The following is a 20,045-nucleotide window of genomic DNA, read 5'->3' as shown; positions in this document are numbered from 1 at the left end:
GACGTAACCACTGGAAGAGTTGTAATTCGCCAAGGCTGAGTAGTGGTCGCTGTTTATTGGTCCGACGTTATGAACGAGGTGGGTCTACATTCACTGTGTAAGCTACTGTTGAAATTCCTACGCTAACCAACTTTAGCCAGCTTGCTAACATGTAATTAAGCGACTGTGGTTAAACTGCATCCATGGTTCCATAATGGATTTGAACTGACAAGGGCTATGCTGATTCCGACACTGCAATACCGGAATAATTGGTGTTCTCCTGTGCGTCTCGCCGTAACTGCAACCAGAACATGTCCAGTTAGCTAGGACGCGGCGATTGGAGGATAACGAACCTGGCAAGCTAGCCACTCTACCCGGGTTCGGACTGGGTCGAGGGGTTTTTTGAACAGGTTTCATCGCCGAGTGGACAACCGACTCGGATGCTGTGATAACCATGAGTCCCGCAGGCTGCCCCCATGTCAATTGCTTCAAAGTGGACAACTGGAAGCAGAACCTGAGGGTTATTTATCAGTGTTTCGTATGGAGCGGTTCAGCCGAGACCAGGAAACGCAAGGTAATAAGAGACTGGGAAACGTCGTGGGTTCGCCTAACGGAAGATGGTGTATGTGAGTGGGTGGCTTGAATGTGAAAGGTCGCGCGCGGGCGCGTGTGCGTATGTGGGCAGTTCCCCTCCAAGAAAAACATCACTCCACTCGACATACCGGTGTCGAACGTCAGCGCTCAAACCGACCAGAAAGTCAACAGCACCTCCCTCAAAAGGGTGGGACTACAATAAAAATCGGTACCGTGCTTAAAAAAACATCTATTTCCCTGGGTTCTGTCCTTCAAGTCATTTGTTTCCTGCACCAGCACAAGCTGATGGGTCATCCCTAGCTTTGCTGGCCCATTGATTGTCTATCTACCATGCAATGAGTCACCCCCTTCTACAACAAATGATCAGTCAACATGTTTCCCTTCGCATGGCTACAGCACTCTCTGTGTTGACCCCATTTTTTTCTGCCTGTAACTGAGTTTTGATAATCGTCATGTATATCTGCACACTAAGTGCTTGCATCTCTAATCTGTATGTGTGTGTGTGTGTGTGTGTGTGCTTGCATCCTACATTCAAGGTGCTCAGGGGCAAACCCCATCCTTGGTTGCTCATCTGGCTGACATCAAGTCTGCAACAAAAATAAGAGCAGTGCATATATTTTACTCCAACCCACGTTGATCCATTTTTTACTTGTGTCTTCAAATAAAATAATTGGCCTTCACGGCTGCCTGGTATTCACATACATGTCTAGTGCGTGCACATACACGTAAGCAGTCTCAAACAGTCAACAATTTATATAAATGTTGCTGCTATACAGTACATTCAGTGATAGCTAATGTGAGGAGCTAAACTTTGCCAAATTGCTATCATTAGCTGACGGCAAACATGACCGATATGCGTGTGTATGTGCATACTCAAAGCAGGAAGACAGCGGGAACCTGTTACATAACTGTGTTTATCCCAACATCTTACATTATGGGTGTCCAAAACCTTTCCAGAAAACTAGAAGGGTAACGACATAAGTTGTAGTGACACAAGTGACCCTACCTTATGAAAGCTTTTGTACTCTAATAATTATTTTTTGGTGGTATCAAAGCATAGATTTGACATTGAAATCAACATTCCTCCCTCGTCCTTCTTCTCTATACCGACCTCCACCGTCCATCTATCTCATTTGTATGCTTTTTACACCTTCTGCTCTCCATCAACTGCCACGCCAATCATGCCTTGTATCTGCAACATGGCTACAGCATGTAAATCAGTCAGAGCCGTACTGGGTCACATACTGCACCGATGACATGACTCCTACAAGCCTACAGCAAGCCATACCGTCCTCCTGGCTTTGTACTTTTTTCACATCCCCAGCAAAGTATACTGCGAAGCGTTACTCTAAACCTGTCATGACCCCCCCTGGGGGACAGGCATTTTTTTCACATCCTTTCATGAAGTGTTAGCAAGTGCAAGTGTGGTTAGACATAGCTTTGTATGTACACAGTGGTTCAGGACTCTTCTTCCTTGTACTCTGGAACATAAACTGTGTGTACTGTTTTATGAAATTACTAATTTCAATCTGAGTTCTTTTCCCAATTCGTTACGTGATTTCACATATTGACGTGGTGAAGGTTTTTAAGAACTAGTCGATTGACTAGTTTTAATTATGCTACCTGTCCTAAACATGATTTAAACATGTACAGAAAACTGATGGCGCTGTTTATCTGTTGTTTTTTTTATCCCACCTCTATTCCAGGCCAAGTCATGCATCTGCCACATGTGCGGCGCTCACCTCAGCAGACTCCACTCCTGCCTTTACTGTGTCTTCTTCGCCTGCTTTGCCAAAAAACACATCCACGAGCATGCCAAGAGCAAACGGCATAACCTAGGTATGGCTAAAACACAGAACACACGCATCCCGCCGTCAAAGCATGCAATTTACTGCCTCGTTTATTTAAATGAGGTGATGCTTTGTCCTGATGAGACGTACTGTAGGCCGCAAACACGCATATCGCTTCTGATATTGTCACTTCCCTTAAACACAAAACTAAAATGTTCTAATTGCCTAGTCTCTACAAATTATTTTAAGTGTAATTTAAGTGTTAAAATATGACATCTGAGGCTCCACTCTGTATATCTTTGTTGTTGGTGCGCGAGCGACACGTCAGTGACAAACATGCACGGACATTTAGGGAAAGGAAAAAAATGCTGATGTGGTTGGCTTTTTAATGCAGCAGGGTATGAAACTTTGTCCCGTGCAATAGCACTCTGAATGATGTCACACTGCTGGAGTGAATGCTGCATCCCCAGCCGGGTAGCTCTGTTCACACTCGCCACATAATGGAATTAGGCCGTTTGAGCTGTAAGTTAAGAACCTCATACTGCAGTATTGGAACAAGTAGGGTGGGGGGCGGGGGGGGGGGGGGTGGTGCTGCAGAGACACCTTGGGTGTGCATGACAAAGCGCCACTTTGGCAGATGTTCACAATCGTTTGTGCTTTTTTGGAAGCCTCCTTTTCTCTGCTTTTATCCTTTTTGGCTCAGGAACACGCCCCCTCCGGTGTGTGTTTGTGCATCCATTTCCCAAGTGTATAATTGGGTAAGTGTAATTGTAGGCCTAATTAGGTTAGTTGCCGCTGCAAAAATAACAGAGAAGGGAAAATGGGAGGAGGGCAGAGCTCTTCTGACTGTTGAAGAGGTAATTAAGTCGTCTTTAATAATCCCCGTGGAATTAGTCTCTATTAAATCAAGCCCCTATCCTGCAATCCTATGCTTTTTCTTTTCTGCTCTTTGTGTTCTTTCAAGGAGCCAATGTGTGTTCTATCTGTCATCTTATGTCTTCTATTGCGCCCTCCAACTTTTCTGACAGTGCATCACAACATTATTGGCCTACTTTGTTGAAAACGTTGTCGGAAACACTTTGCACCAGACCTTTTTGAGATGTAATCTTCGCGGGCTTCACTCGTGTCCCATAACTGTCATCAACAGCACGATGAAATAAGTATTATTCATTTTGTGCGACAGTCACAGTTTCTCATTAAATTGAGAAAATGCATCCCTAACAGTGTGGGGAATTCTAGATTCCTTGTCCTCCGTGCTTTCATCCTTGGCTTCCCCTCCATACCTGCAGAGGATTACAACGTCAGCCAAGGAAGCCAGAAGGCCAAGTTGTCATGGTGACAGCAAACAGGTAGCTTGCAAGCCCATTGTTGGAAAGACGGGTGGTTCGGTTGGGCGTATGTGTTTAGAATTTGAAAGACGCCTTCTCCCTCTTTACTCCTCACATTCGGGCACCTCTTTGCTCTCGCCACCTCTCTGGGGGTGCCTCAATACCATTACCGGAGGATGTTAACAGATAGCAGATATGTCTACCGATAAGCTCTGCTCCTTGGCATTGCAGCACCATGGCAACGTGGTCTGAATAGGAAAAGACTGAGAGATGAATCATCTAGCGGCACATACAGCTTGTAGTGACTCACAGCCCTTCATTACCCTCTGACAAACAAAATAGATCAGCTATGGGAACATCGCTGCATTTCAATGAAACATCTCCCAAGTGCATTTGTGTCTTTGGCATACTGTCCTCACCTTGTCCCCATTTTGACTTTCCAGCTATTGACTTGCTGTATGGGGGGATTTACTGCTTCATGTGCCAGGACTACATATACGACAAAGACATGGAACAGATTGCCAAAGAGGAACAAAGGAAAGCCTGGAAAATGCAAGGTGTGATAGCATTTGAAGTCACTGCAGCAGTACTACTAAACACGCTAAACACGTCTTTGTCCCAATGGTCCATTACCAGGCGTAGGTGAGAAGTACTCCACATGGGAGCCCACCAAGAGGGAGCTGGAACTTCTTCGCCACAACCCCAAGAGGAGGAGAATCACGTCCAACTGTACTATTGGTTAGTGGCTCTTAAGGAAGTGGAGAAGAAAGTATCTTGCCTCACAGACAAAATGCATGATATAATAAGGATTCCAGCATGTTAATCATACCTTTTTTTAAAAAAAATAATTTATTTTTGTTGGCATTGCAATTTCTAATGTAATCATTATTTTTGGAGAGGAGCAATCTTTAAAAAAATCATGTAACCTACTAAGTATCCAATCAGATTTCTCATCCCTGTCACCATACTACTCCAAGATACTCGGGTGCGTACTCGGGAACTGCGGCTGTGTCTCGGACAGCAGACTCAAACGGCAGGCAGCAGCCAGAAATAGCAGCCTCAGGGTAACAAGCAGTGAATACACTGCAACTCTGGCAAATTAGTAAATCCAACAAGCCATATGTATCCCCCACCTCCCCGAGCTATCTCTTTGATTTGTCTTTGGCTGGAGGGTAGCGTAATGCATGAGCGCTGCTATCGGCAACTGTCATGAATTCTGCAGAACAGTCCGTGTTACAACCCAGGGAATGTAAGGATACGACAGGAGGCGGGAAAATCAAGTCACCCAAGTTTCTTAATGAATCAACTAAAAATTGATGTCCCCCAAAAAAGGTCCTGAAGGGCCAGCCCAAACAAACAAAAGGAAAGTGAGGTGAACAGGCCAACCCTATAGAGAGCCATTGTCCTGTCACCTCACTGGTACCCCGAGATGAGAAACTAGAAACGAAGGGAAGACAAAAACCCAGGCTGCTATTCGGGGTCACGCCAGCAGCTAGCAAGAAGCAGCTGACTGACTGTGGAGCATGACGAGGAAGTGGAGACGAGCCTGCAGTGGACGGAGGCAGCACAAGCAGAGCAAGGAGCAGAGAGAGAGCAAAACACACCTGCTGAGAGGGCAGCATCACATCACTCTGCCGCTTCCTGCAAAAAATACAAACACAAAAACAAGAAAACAGTCAGACAAGCCCTTGTATCAGGTTAGAGCACTGTGTACATTTATGGTAAATCCCTCTTATGTAGCTTCTATTTAGGTCTATGCCATCTTACTGGACGGTAGGGCTTCCAATATTATTGACACTTTTCTATGGTGGCATCACAAATGTTGTAATGTTATGGATCATAGCCATAGCCGAGAATTTGCACATTTTATTTAATGGCGGGGAATATGGGTGAGTGAGCAGGAAATGCCACAAAGTATACTCCAGAAAGTCACACTGCGCCACCAACTCTCATAAAATATAAAAGGGTAGCTAGCCGATGATGTATAGAGGACAATCAACAGCATCCAATGGAAATGTGTGTGATTTGTTGGAGCTCTGCAAACCATTGATGTGGTTCTCTTCCCCTCTGCTCCTCAGGCCTACGCGGTCTTATCAACCTCGGCAACACATGCTTCATGAACTGCATCGTCCAGGCACTAACACACACACCGCTATTGCGTGACTTCTTCCTGTCGGACCGACACAAATGTGAAATGCAGAGCAACTCCTGCTTAGTGTGTGAGATGTCGCAGCTCTTCCAGGAGGTAACATTTTTTATCTAGTCTCACTTAAGAATGCATTTGGAGCTGTGAGCGTCAACAGTCCTATCCTATTAGTTTTACTCAGGCCACCGCTCACCACACATCCCGTTCCGCCTCCTCCACCTGGTGTGGACTCACGCCCGTCACCTGGCCGGGTACGAGCAGCAGGACGCACACGAGTTCCTCATTGCTGCACTGGATGTCCTACACCGACACTGCAAAGGTCTGACAAATTGTTTATGTTTTCCCCTGAACGGTAATTTGTGTTAATAAGAGGTGATCTACGATATTTTTTTTGGCACCGAAACGAGTCATTTTAATTTATAAGCAGCATGTTAGTTAGTTTGCGTGTGTGTGCCCGCACAGATGACAACGGGAAGAAAGCCAACAACCCAAACCATTGCAACTGCATTATTGACCAAATCTTCACAGGGGGCCTGCAATCTGATGTCACCTGTCAAGTCTGCCAGTAAGTCAGAGCGTAGTGTAACATGTGCGTGTGTGTGTGTCTCACCATGCCGCCGTAGTTCTTCACATGTTGCAACATTAACACACACAGACACACTAATGCAGCATCAAGACCAAAAAACCCTTAGAATGCTGTAAATCTGTAAAGCTGACCTATAGTTCCATCTGGTGGTTACAAATGGAATAGACGCACCATCCTTTCTCCTTTAAATCCAAACAAAAAACCTGAGTTTGAGGTAAAACTGCAACAAACCAGTTCATCTAGTAAAACAATGTGTGCCCTTATTGTACAATATGACAAATATGACCGTTCACAGTGTGATTTTTTTAATAACATATTCAAGATGTAATAATATTTTCTAATAATGTTTTATACCAACTGAAAAAAAAATGCCCACAATCCTTATGTGAGACATGAAGACATGTCTCTCTCTTTTCTGTGTGTTGTAAAGATATAAAACAGCTAACGGCACACAGCTAAGAATGCGCGTAATGGGAAACACCTACTCCGCATATAAAGGGCCAACAATGCTCCATTTATATATCTTGTGTTCTGCATATTAGCTTCATATTAAATTCATTTACAATGATGGCTGAATCATTTCGAGTGCAATTGTCTTCCTGTCAGTGGTGTCTCAACAACCATCGACCCGTTCTGGGATATCAGCCTGGACCTGCCGGGTTCCTCCACCCCGTTCTGGCCATTAAGTCCTGGAGGAGATGGCTCGACACTAAACGGAGAGAGTCACACCAATGGAGCCACAACACTGACCGACTGCCTAAGAAGGTAGTAGCCTCAATGAAATATAATTTGATATTGTCATATTTAGGGATGTGTGCCGTGTGGAACTTTCAGGGGTAGAACATTAAAAAGCTTTAATTTAATAAGACATTTGAAGAGCAACCGCAGTTTTCAAGTTTGTGTTGATCTGATTATCAAACTAAAGGGGAAACATTATTACTGATTATAGATATGAACCTGAGTAAAGGTAAATGCTGGTGATTCAGTGAGTTTTTGCGCTACGGGAATGATCATTTTATCATTGGAAACCTTATTATGTGAAACGTTTAACTTGGTGTTATTTGAATTATGTGATTACTTACCATAGCAACACCGACACAACGCAGCAGTGGAATAGACTAATGTGGTGATAATATTGCATCACAATTCCCACCCGTGCAACATAGTCGCCTAATGCCTACCGTATACCGTAATTATGCTATTATCCAGGCACTATTTACATAACATTTGATCTGGAGCCACAATATAATGAACACTAGTCAACTACTTTCAGTGTAATCCTGCTCGCAGACAAGCAAAACAACTGCCATTTAAAACATAACTTGGGCAAAGATAACTTTACGACCAAGCGTCATTTCTTCCATCCAGGTTCACCAGACCAGAGCACCTGGGCAGCAGCGCGAAGATCAAGTGCAGCGGTTGCCACAGTTACCAGGAGTCTACCAAGCAACTGACTATGAAAAAGTTGCCCATAGTGGCCTGCTTTCACCTTAAAGTAAGAATTCAGCTTGAAGATGACTCTGAGCTTTCATTTCCTGTTTTAATGTGTGTGTATTAAGGGTGTGGAAAATAATCGATACATCGATGCGCATGCGTGCGATGGGAGTGCATCGGCTCATTCACTAGGTATCGGTAAAATCTGATTCAAGCGCCGTTATTATTAATGTTCAACTTCCCCCCCCCCATATGCTATTCCCCAGGTACAATGAATGCACCATCATTATTTGGTGTTTTGTATTGAATATGGACGGAAGCCGTGAGGCACATACAACTACTAGTAAAACAGCATGGACGTTCGCACACAATCAGCAGCGAGGAAGTTTCTGTATTTAACCCCTCCCGCAACGTTTAAATGGTATGTTTGGAAACACTACGGACTCTCAAAGAACAATGGACAGCTCGACAAAACGTCCATCATTTGAAAAGAATGCCGCGTTAAGAAGCCGTACAACAGCGGCACAACAAACATGTAGACCCTCCCCCCTAAAAAGGGTACACCACAACACGTACAAGTCTACCGCCACCTCCCCGTCTAGTTCCTTGTCTGACACCGGGGAAAAAACCAAGCAAATCAGGTCAGTGGATCTTCCACTGCTTTCCAAATTGTCCAGGAGCGATTTGTCCATCCCTGCAACAAGTGACAAAAAGAATGATCAAGAAGTGGTGCATAGTAAAAAAAGACAAACAGTACTTTAGTTGAATTTACTGCCAAGTGCCTAGAAGGAATAAAGCCAAATCCTTTTTGTAGGACCATACTGAATACTAAATTTTTTCCCTTTGCTTATTTGCATCCTGTTGAATTGTATGTGTGTATGTGTGTGTTGTCAGAGGTTTGAGCATTCAGCCAAACTACGGCGGAAGATCACAACATACGTCTCATTTCCTTTGGAGCTGGACATGACACCCTTCATGGCCTCAAGGTGAGAGCTGTCCAAACCCGATCGGACGAAGTGACACACGTAGCAGCGAGAAAATGCTGAGAAATCTGACACAACATTGAACAGGATTGCGTTTCCATTGTGTGTTTCAGTAAGGAGAGCAGGATGAACGGCCAGTACCAACAGACTGTGGAGCCATTCAACAATGACAACAAGTAAGCTAATCTTTGACTTATGTCATAGCAAAAAAAGTCAAATACAAACAATTATTATGCTTTTTTTTGTCACAAAATTGTGTCCTTAAAGTTGTGTCCTTTTAACTTTACCTTGTCTCAATCAGATACAGCCTGTTTGCAGTCGTCAACCACCAGGGGACACTAGAGAGCGGCCATTACACCACCTTCATTAGGCAGCATAAAGACCACTGGTTCAAATGTGATGATGCAATCATCACCAAAGCCAGCATCGAGGCAGTGTTGGACAGCGAAGGGTGAGACATCTCTACCAGCCTCATTTCAATATTTCTGTTTAAACTGCCTCATGCATAGTCAAAAATACATATTTTTAGCTCACATATGCATTATGTTGAAGAAAAAAATTCTGTTTATTTGGTTCAAACATCTGCAAGAATAACTTTAAAGCAGGAATTATTATTGCCATGCAATTGCAGGCAGGTGAGACACTAATTTATATTAAGGTTCTCAAATAAACTTTATTCAGTATCCTAATATACGTTAGTAGTGAATCCCAAACAGGGGTACGTGTACTCCTAGTGGTACTCATGTCATATTAAGCCAGACGATAAAATGGAACGTGTAACATGTGGTGGTGCCACAAGTCACATCTAAGTTATATACACATGGTAGTTAGCACATTCTGCAGAATCAGCATTCATCATTTGCATTTCTCCCTTAGGTACCTTTTATTTTACCATAAACAGTTCCTGGAGTACGAATAGTGCCACCCGAAACCCGTCACAATGCATATGAGCCCTGAAGCACTACTGCAACTTGTACAACATTTCCACTGGACTTCAAGACGCACACAACGATCTTCTCAGAGCAGTCTGGATCGTGACCATCCTTCCATGATCATGTTCAAGTCTGCGAGAGAAAGAAGGTTCGAGCCCCAGTTTATGGTGGGGAGGGGGGGGGCGGTTTACTTGATCCCAAATGCTGTTCTTTGCCAACGTCCTGCTCCGAGCACGCAAACATCAACACTGCGACAAGCTGCTTCTATCTCGAATTGAGGCTCTTTGTTCTTTTCTTAAGGCAAAGGAAATCACAAGCACATCATGTGTCACATACAGTGTTGTGAAAATGTGTTTGCCCCCTTTTTTTTTCCCATTTTGTCACACTTAATAGGAGATCTATCGGTATGGAAAATGCTATAAAGCCATTTCTAAAGCTTTGGGACTACAGCAAACCACAGTGAGAGCCATTATCCACAAATGGTGAAACATGGAAGAGTGGTGAACCTTCCCAGGAGTGGCCGGCCAACCAAAATAACCGGAAGACTGCAGCGATGCAACATCCAAACAATTGCAGGCCTCACTTGCCACAGTTAAGGTCAGTGTTCGTGACTCCATCTTAAAAAAGACACTCTTTTTGGAAAGTGTGTGTCCCATTACATCTGATGCAAAAGTAACACCACATTTCAGAAAAAGATTTACGTGTGACAAACAAAAAAAAATAAATGATGAAGAGGCCAAACACTTTTTCACACCACTGTATATAGTTACACACTCAAATGACCAAATATTGCATTATGCATTTTTTGCTGAACTGCAAAAAAAACAAAGAAAAAAAAGTCAGCATCTCATGATAAACATTTGAAGAGAAGTTGTTTATGTGTGTCGCTACTTGTGAGTTTGTCATCGGTCAACATGGGAGGCTTCGGCTACACTTTCCCCGAGTGTGTCGGATGTTTTCCGCCTCTATTGCTGCTTCCAACTGTCACGGGGCGGACATTACTCAGTAAATATTCTATTTTTATAAATACTGTAATTATAAAGGTTGGTTTACAGTTTTGCATTCGCTCTCACATTGTCCGTCTGTGTTACATTGTGCCGTGTTGTTTTCTATACGCAAAAGAGCTAACCACACCCACTCTGGAAAATGCTGCTATGGTGGCTAACTTAATGTTTAGTTAGATTAAATGTTTTTTTTTTTATTCTCGTTATTATTCTTGGGTTGTTTTGTGTGATTTTTAAAAAAAATATATACAGTATAGGTCTTGGACAGTTTTAGAGTCATGTATTCTTCATGTTCATGGTATGTGGTTGTAATGTTGGTGCAGGTCAATGCAACAAAAAAAAAAAAAACAGGATATGGGAGGTATCATCCTCAGAATCGTTTGCAAAGGATCCTACAGTGTTAATCTATGGCCGCATGCTGCTTGATTTTAGTGTGTGTTTGTGTACGTGCACAAGAAAGAGACAGGGTGGTAAAAATGCGCATCGTCGGTGTGGTTGTTAAAAAAAACAAAAAACAAATGTGGTTTTGCGAGTATAAAAACAAGGTTTGTATGCACGTGTGGTGCGCGTGCGTATGCCGTGCGTGTTTGTGTACTGAATCAGTACTTGCGTTCAGCATGCCGCCCAAGCTGAATATTACTTTTTTTTCACATGTTGAAGATGTAAAGTATATATATCTATACATATATATATATATATATATATGTACAGTTTGTACGTAATAGACAAATGGTGAAAACCTCAATATTGATTTTGTTCTTCGATATTGCTGGATTCCGCCATGGGAGTTCTTAATCGTGTCTTGGCCCATGAAGTCATTCCTCACATACAAAATGACTGCTGCAAAGACTGGACAGTGATGGCAAGACACTTCAATAAAGAAAACGATCTATATCTGTAATGCACCTTGTCTTACTCTATAAGACTTAATTTACTGTGCACACACCATGCTCGTGGTTCACAAGCACTTTTCCTGTTTTTTTATTTATTTATTTTTTTTAGCGTGTCTCTTTTGTAAATAGTTTCTTCAGTGGAAAAAAAACATTGAACAGGTACAGCAGAAGTGTCCAAAGTGTTGTTTTTTTTAATGGCCCGCGGCACATTCTAAAAATATCATTTAACAAAAAAATGTGCAACAGCAAATATGGAAAAATCTGCAATAATTTTGTACCAAAGCATGTTAGAAACTTCTGTGTTTTTTTTCCCAAATGCTCTGACCTTTTTTTTTTTGTGGCTTTATATACAGAAATGTCAAAAATCTTACCATGATAAAGATTCCTTTTAAAACATTCCTGGAACCACAAGGTGATCTGATAACCCCCCCAAATTTAACCAGCTCTTCCATATCCTTCCTATCCATCCATGTTCTATGTCGCTTATCCTCACTAGTGCCACAGGCTTATTCTGGTGTCTATCCCAGTTGACTTTTGGCGAGAGGCGGGGTTCACCCTGCACTGCTCGCCAGCCAATGGCAGGGCAATATAGACATTCACATTCATACCTATGGACAATGTTGGGTCGTCAGTGAATGCATCAGTGTCTCTGTAACACTATGCCAAGTCAAACACATTTTAGATATTGTTTTATTAGAATTGGATACTGAAACTCAAAATGTGTGTTATTTAGTAGTTTAGTAGTTGGTGGGTTGCTGTACTCTTTCCAAACTCTGACACAGGATTTGGCCAACCTTTTAGCCCTGAAAAGGTTGATGGTGGTTACTTCAATGTCCAATAATTAACCTTACTTTAGTGTAGCGTATACTTTGAGGGACACAGTATTATTGCAAATAAGTAATGTAAATATACAGTGAGCTTCATCCAACCATTGATCCCTCATACACCTCCAGTGTGGGCGTATCAGATTTTCCTTGTGTAGGTGGAGGACATTGATGTTGCATCCGGGTGTGGTTCAGGACATCTTGCTGGTAGTGCGTCAAAGGTGATCCGTGAGGCCTTTTGTTGTCGCTGGCGACTGCTGCAAAATCGGGGAAGCAGTGGACGCACACGGACGTCTCAGTAGGTATGGACTCATCTGTGGCTCGACTTGGATGTGCAGCACAATCTGTTGTAAAGAGTTGAAAAGACGTTACAAATCCATGTGGACTTTACTTGTAATTCCACGCTGCACCTGTAGGTCCTCGCTGACCCCTGACCCCGTGGCCCCGCTTGTCGACGCGCTCCTGGTCGAGGATTATTCTGGCTCTGCTTCCTCTCAGGAATAGCACCACGGCAAAACACAGACTGGACAGCAGCAGAACCAAGCACAGAGCGAGGAGGGAGTAGATGAGGACAGTGGGGTCTTCCGCCGGGAACCCTTCGGAATTTGGAAGGTGTGAGGTAACTTTAACCAGGAATGTTTTCGTGGTAACTGGAACAGATAAAGCTAAAGAGCAAGAATGGGGAAAATCATTACTTTGCAAACAATTCAAATGTTTTTCATTATGAATTTGTGGGATGCTTTTCGGAGGAAACTACAGTAAACTACACTAGTAGTTTAAGGATCAAAGTTTTTCACTGCAAAATGAGCTGAGGGTGTTGTTCTGCTGGGTACTCACTGGTACAGTGTTGGGAGCACTCTGCTGGATGTCTGCCACAAACATCAGCACACATCACACATTTCCTCAGAAGCCCGTCATAGTAGTGGCCAGGCAGTGTTCTACAGTCCGCTAACACTAAAAAAAAAAAAAATCACATCACATTTCATCACCTTTTCATATGACCCATATAAACCTATAGCTCTTCATTTGCTTACCACAGTAGTTGGTGCATCTGGTAATGACCAGTGGTTGCTGGCACATTATCTTGCAGGGAAGACATTTTTTAACCAAGCTGTCCCAGTAGTGGCCTGCGGGGCAAGTCACACCCATTGGTGCTGAAAAGGTGTAATAATAACATTGACAAACACAACAGATTTGCCATGTGGATTATTTATGTATTACTATTTAGTTATTAGTCATGTGCTATCAAGGGAGGCTGGCCATGTCATATTATGAAAAAAACAAAAAAAGCTATAATTTGTGTAAAAGTTTAAATAATATTACCCCAATCAAGTCTAAATATTATTGAAACAAAGTCATAACATTATGAGATAAGGAACACGTGTACTAAAGGAAAAAAATGTCATACTAATAACATGCTTTTACACTTTTGGTGGACAGATAGAGGTATTTTCTATTTCCTCCAATGAAATGCTCTGCTCAAACAAAATGCATTATGGGAGGAAAAAAAATCCATAACTCGCATTAGTACATGTTTGTATATTTAATTTGTATGTTTTTTGAGTGTTAAGTTGCTGTATGATGAGTTTAGTGTTTAGTGAGTTTAGTGAGTTTACAGTGTTTTGTAAGATGAGGCTCCTACGGCCGGTCCAAATGCAAAAAAAAAAAAAAAAAAATCACAGGAAATACACGGAGGTCGAACGGATGGTGTGCTCAGGATCTTTGTCATGTCAAACAAACTCTTTTTTTCAGTTTGCAAGACAAAGGAAAACAAGTTTAGTTTATACTAATAAACTTGAGCCCAATCTGCTGTTTTGAGTATTCAACACACACACAGACCTGCTCCGGTGAATCTTTGTTAACTACTAACCACTGGACCACTGTGCAGCCCCCCCTACTTTTCATCAGCATCATCATTATTCCTGTTCAGTTTGGTGACATTTAAGTTGCTTTGACTTGTTTATTTGCCTTCATTTTGGTATTTTGGTAATGTACTGCATTAAAGTAGGTACCGCAGGGCCCAACATAAGGCCAAAAAAGAAATCGTAGCGTTCTCAAACACTGTTCTCTCCGCTCTGGTGACCACTGAGTCAGCCAGCTGTGAAGGATCCATCTTAACACCCCCGCCCCCCTTCTCTCTTTCGTTCTGTCTCGTAAGGCCAATTTCAGCTAGGGCATGTTAGTCACAACCTGAGAGGGAACACAACCCCTTTTTGGTTTTCATGTCTAAGTGAGGATCTGATTATTATTTTTGGACTTTTTCTTTGCTGAAGCATTGGCAAAATCTACAGTGTGTATCGATATACGCATTATACAATGTTTGTTGAGTTTTTTTTAATTCTTTATTTGTGTATTTATAGTTTTACATTTTTATTTCTATATTTTTTATTTTATATTATGTATTAGGGATGTCCGATATTGACTTTTTTTTTTTTTGCCAAAAATCAATATGCTGATATCAGCCGATACTGATATGTGTAACATGACATTTCTCCCGTGGTGGAAAGAACACATTTAAATTTTTTTTATTTTTTTATTTTACCTTTTATTTACCCAGGCAAGCAATTTAAGAACAAATTCTTATTTACAATATTTCAATATTGGTTTTGATGATCGGGGAAAAAAATCTGATACCAACCACTATTGCATTTTTATGCTGATATCATGCTATTATGATATTATGATATTATGCTGGGACATACAAACTAAACCTCCTTTATGGTATTTGATCTGCATTGTCCCTGAATGAAGATTCGAGCGGGTTTCCTCTTACCTGGTGAGCTGAAGGTGGTCAAATCCTCGTTTAAAGATGAGGGTGAGACTTGTGTGTTTTACCCTGGAGCCTCATTTGGGTATGAACTCTCAGTGTGGTCTGGGACTTCCCGTGTGTGTGTGTATGTGTGTGTGTGTGTGTGTGTGTGTGTTTGTCACTACGACACAGAATACCGTAATTTCACAGTCCAGTTGTCTGACATGGATGTTTATTTGGGATATGCCTCTCCAGATACATTCATTCATTTTCTACCGCTTATCCTCACGAGGGTGCTGGAGCCTATCCCAGCTGTCTTCGGGCTAGAGGCGGGGTACACCCTGGACTGGTCACCAGCCAATCACAGGGCCTCTCCAGACAAATTTACTTCCTACATGTTCTCTACTGATAGTGTTGGGAAACCTGTGCTGTTTCAACCACTACAATGCTGTCAGAAATGCCCTTTCAACATTAAGTTGCTGTGTGATGACTTTAGTGTCATGTGTACGAGTGTCTTTTTGACGTAGGTTTGGGAAAAATGTCAATTTTCATATTATTTGTGTCATGCGGCACACGTGGAGCCCGATGCAGCGATTTTTGGGTACGCTAAAAATAATTGTACATCCGGTTAGGCTTCTTTGGCACACTTGAAGGTATGCCAATAAAGTACTGCAATTATAATACTTTCCTTGGCAGGTAATTACAACCATGAAGGAATAATTCCATTACTAATTAAATTACATTATTAGGTCTCGTTATTTTAAAGCATGCACAGAACTGTAGAGTACTTTGTCTTCTTCATCCATGGACTCACTGGTATCGTACCAGGAATGGTGACTGAGACCTGAAGAAAACTCAATATGTTAATATGACTAATATAGTAAGGAAGAGCACACTGTAAATAAGAAGTTCCAGTTTCAATTGTGATTTGCTGTGCAGCTGGTTAGAAGATACCGGAAAGCAAGCGGTGACAAATCACCAAATAGCTGACTGGGAATGGCGGGAATGTCACGTAACTGTAGTTGTTAATAAATAAAAGAATATTACTGGTGGGATGTTCTCTCAACCCACAAAGCATCATTTTTATTTATTTAAAAACAAACCAGCAAGCAAACTCAAGTCAAGTCAAGTCAAGTTTATTTATATAGCCCTTAATCACAAAAGAGCCTCAAAGGGCTTAACAACTCAAGAAAATAAATGAAATGTGATTTTTTGGAGTTGAGTCATAGTGAAACTTAACTTATGTATCTGTATTTTTGTACATTATGACTCATTTTTAAAATAGCCATGCTAAAGGTGAGAAATCTCCAATCTGGATGAAAAAACATGATACACGCTTTCCAACAATGGTACATGTACGCTGTACATTTTACATGTATCATCATGTATTTATGAATTATTACTGACTCGGTGTTTATTTTTGGAGGGAGAAAATGTAAGAAAATTAATTTTGGACCCTGTGATTGGCTGGCAACCAGTCGCCCGAAGACAGCTGGGATAGGTTCCAGCACCCCCGCGACCTTTGTTAGGATAAACGGTTGAAAATTAATGAATTTGGATCTCAAATCCCAAATATACAGTGCATTGAATGAACATGTTATAGCCCATATGTTCAATTGTGATCTGGAGAAAATAAAATAATAATTGCACACAATTCTACTTTTTAAAAAGTCAACAATGTACATTATTTATAACTTCATTCCAAATTCAGAAATGTATTGACTGTAATGCTGAAAAAGCCTAATCATTAAGGTAAAGAATACAAAAACAAATCAAGGCTCAATGCACCGTTTCACTTTCACCGGCAGATGGCGACAATCTGCAATGTTTGCAACAGCATGTACACTAAAGAAAGAAACATTACTGTCCTCTATAGTTGAACAGCATTTGGATGTCAAAACAATGTTAGTGGTGATGCAGGAACTTTTAAGCTATGGTGCTTAAATCGAATTAGCTTGGTCTATTGGCTTATTAGCCAGGACATCCTGTGTTAGTGATAGTCAACTAGTATACAATCATCATGTTTACAGTTAAACTACCAGCTGTAGTATATGGTCAGGAGGCGACGTCAAGAAATAGGTTGTAAATGAGGCATTTTGGGGGATGAAAGGCGTCCCCGGAGGAGGTAAAGCAAGGCCCGGCATCAAGTATGTGCATGTGAGATCAAAGCACGTGAACCCGCACGCTGAGCATCTCCTCTTGATCACGCAGCATCATTTCTCTTCTCACAAGGGCACCTCTGCTGGATCAAACGGGTCATCTTTTTACCCACACATTCTTGGAGTAACCTGTTTTCAGTTTACTCTGAAAAGTAATTAATTCCAAATTCCAAAGTGGGTTTCAGCTTGAGGTCGCCAAAAGATGGCCGCGGAGACGCTTTTGCGCCTCAATCTCAATCATGACGCTCATGTGTTAATTAGACTAAATATTTCAACATAATTCATGGAATGAATTAGTTACCAAATGTGAGGTGTTACTTTTGTAAGAGACTGTGTAGGATACAGAGTTTGGATTTTGAAGTTCACAGTCACCGATGAGCATTTGGGTCTCACCTTCATCCTCTCACCTGCGGCAAATAGGGCGGCCACAAGCACAACATTCATTACGGCTGGATGAAAAGAGGAGACGAGCTGTGAGTCACATAGCGGTGACTCGGCCTGGAGCCACAGAGATAGAGAGATGTAAGGGAATATTGTTCACTCATGCAAGGAAGGTATCAAACAACCCCACCTCCAGCTACATGCTGGAGAATATCATAAATATGTTGGCATCAAACCAGACAACACAAGTGATGACACAATACGGCCTATTATTAGTCAAATTATATGCATGTTTTGCCGAAATTGGCTCAGTTGACTACAATACTAATATAATGCTTTCATTACAGGGTTGCAGGGGTATGCTGGAGCCTATCCCAGCTGACTTCAAGCAAGAGACGGGGTGCACCCCAGACTGGACTGTGGAAGGAAACCCAAGCTTGCACGGGGAGAACATGCAGACTCCACACAGCGATTCAAACCCAGATCTTCCCGATCTCCAGCTTGTGTGGTCAACATGCTAACCATGACGACTGAAAAAAAGGTCTCCTCTCATTCCTTGTGGAAGTGGTAAGTTTTTTTTTTTACTTCTTACTTTGTCCTACTGGCTGCGCGGCGATCAAGTGGTTAGCGCGCAGACCTCACAGCGAGGAGACCCGAGTTCAATTCCACCCTCTGAGTTTGCATGTTCTTCCCGTGCATGCGTGGGTTTTCTCCGGGTACTCCGGTTTCCTCCCACATTCCTAAAACATGCTAGGTTAATTGGCCACTCCAAATTGTCCATAGGTATGAATGTGAGTGTGAATGGTTGTTTGTCTATATGTGCCCTGTGATTGGCTGGCCACCAATCCAGGGTGTACCCGCCTCTCGCTCAAAGATAGGCTGGGATAGGCTCTCTCTGGTAGTTTCCCATTTCTTGGCTGTAAGTTTAAAGGAGTAGGGGAGGGTGCAATAATAAAAAATGTTTGAGCTTTATTTGTCATTTTTCAAAATAATAACTGCATGATAAAGTACACAAGAGTACACAAGAACCCACTTAAAAATAAGTAACATCCCCACTGTCCTTGTACTCATTGATTGATCAAATGGGGCTCTTTGGTTTGAAAGAGCACCCCCGCCCCCCTCCCATTGCCACCAAGCTGCGTCTCTGATGAGCTGAACTTGCAGATGACTTGCTTTCCGGAGACAAAAGTACGTGCACGTGGTCCTTGAACATGAACATGAATAAATGAAATGAAAATGCTTTTAAAAGAATCCAAGTATCAGAGTAGATGCTGAAAAGCATTTTGCAAGCCTTATTCATATTGTAGTCAGCTAAAATACTGCATGGTAACGCACTTAGAGGGGGTACTTGGCAGGGATAAAAACAATACACAACGGGAGCAGGAAGTGTCCTGTGTTTTTAATCACAGAGATTGTCTTATACAATCAATGATCATTTTTTTATATTCTATCAACAATAGTCACAAATTCTGCACTTCACATTAAAACACAGACATAAGCAACATAACCTTGGTTTTGCTCATGGACTAGACTATAGTAGTACGAAGGCCTTTGAAAGACATGTGTTGCTTGCTGTACGCTTGTTTAGTTACAAGGCACATTGAGTAAATACACTGCATGGAAAAGTACTTTATCCATAATTCATGAGTGGGTAGAATGAAATGGATATCAAGCTACATTGTTGTACAAGTGTGTGTGTGTGTGTGTGACTGTGATGGGTGTACTCACACACAGGGTGTGACATGCAACCCCTTCCGTGATACATCTTGTGATACATTGACTTGATATCGAACGCTGCACGTTCTAGCCCTTCACAAATAAGTTGAATAGAAAACAAGAGAAGACAAGAAGCTTCTTCTTTATGTGTTTTTTTTTTTTTACACTATACATTGGCAGGCACACACACAACAAGAGAAGACAAGAAGCTTCTTCTTTATGTGTTTTTTTTTTTTTTACACTATACATTGGCAGGCACACACACAGCATCGACACACGGTGTGGAGCTGAGCTACATGGCAACCCAAATTACGGAATATTTTTTCATTATCTGACCTCGTTTCAACTTAGATCTTCTTTGTACCCTTTTTGGGCGTCTACATGTGACATATCATTAGGCTACATTTATATTAAATTTGGATCAACCATCTTGTCAACATGGATTCATCGTCAGAACGGCCCATTTAGTACGTTAGGTCGGAACAGCCGACGGCACTGAAAGTCTTGCCTTTCAGGATGTTTCACTTCGTGTCAGTCCAATGCACCA

The 20,045-nt window shown here is 42.0% G+C and overlaps 2 protein-coding genes across 8 annotated transcripts; one reads left to right on the top strand and one right to left on the bottom strand.

The window, feature by feature from the left end:
• The first annotated feature begins 38 nt into the window (after positions 1-38).
• usp22 (ubiquitin specific peptidase 22) lies at positions 39-18,238 on the top strand. 7 transcript variants are annotated; one of them, XR_013626988.1, is made up of 16 exons: positions 89-553; positions 2,280-2,412; positions 4,135-4,248; positions 4,328-4,429; positions 5,770-5,936; positions 6,009-6,156; positions 6,300-6,402; positions 7,030-7,188; positions 7,792-7,918; positions 8,752-8,843; positions 8,954-9,016; positions 9,142-9,291; positions 9,717-10,369; positions 12,623-12,795; positions 12,910-13,112; positions 18,130-18,238. XR_013626988.1 is itself a non-coding variant. In XM_078788967.1 (13 exons), the coding sequence occupies exons 1-13, from the start codon at positions 70-72 to the stop codon at positions 9,757-9,759; spliced, it is 1,410 nt and encodes a 469-aa protein (XP_078645093.1). In that variant the 5' UTR covers positions 39-69; the 3' UTR covers positions 9,760-11,740. The 7 variants fall into 7 exon arrangements, 3 of the variants coding, with proteins under 3 accessions (XP_078645093.1, XP_057917829.1, XP_057917830.1); XR_013626989.1 differs by having other exon boundaries at positions 12,910-13,105; positions 18,130-18,230; XR_013626987.1 differs by lacking the exon at positions 18,130-18,238 and having other exon boundaries at positions 12,910-13,247.
• Positions 12,357-13,738, bottom strand: tnfrsf13b (TNF receptor superfamily member 13B). Its single transcript, XM_058061875.2, has 4 exons — positions 13,528-13,738; positions 13,331-13,447; positions 12,904-13,158; positions 12,357-12,837 (listed from the first exon to the last, which is right to left on the bottom strand). Exons 1-4 carry the CDS (start codon positions 13,640-13,642, stop codon positions 12,590-12,592), a joined length of 735 nt encoding a protein of 244 aa, XP_057917858.2. The 5' UTR covers positions 13,643-13,738; the 3' UTR covers positions 12,357-12,589.
• Positions 18,239-20,045: the final 1,807 nt, after the last annotated feature.

The sequence above is a fragment of the Doryrhamphus excisus genome, linkage group LG2, assembly GCF_037039965.1.
Source record: "Doryrhamphus excisus strain RoL-2023G ecotype Guam linkage group LG2, RoL_Dexc_Guam_v1.1, whole genome shotgun sequence".
Lineage (NCBI taxonomy): Eukaryota > Metazoa > Chordata > Actinopteri > Syngnathiformes > Syngnathidae > Doryrhamphus > Doryrhamphus excisus.
Note: the sequence above shows the minus strand (reverse complement) of the source record. Positions and strands in the feature narration are given on the sequence as shown.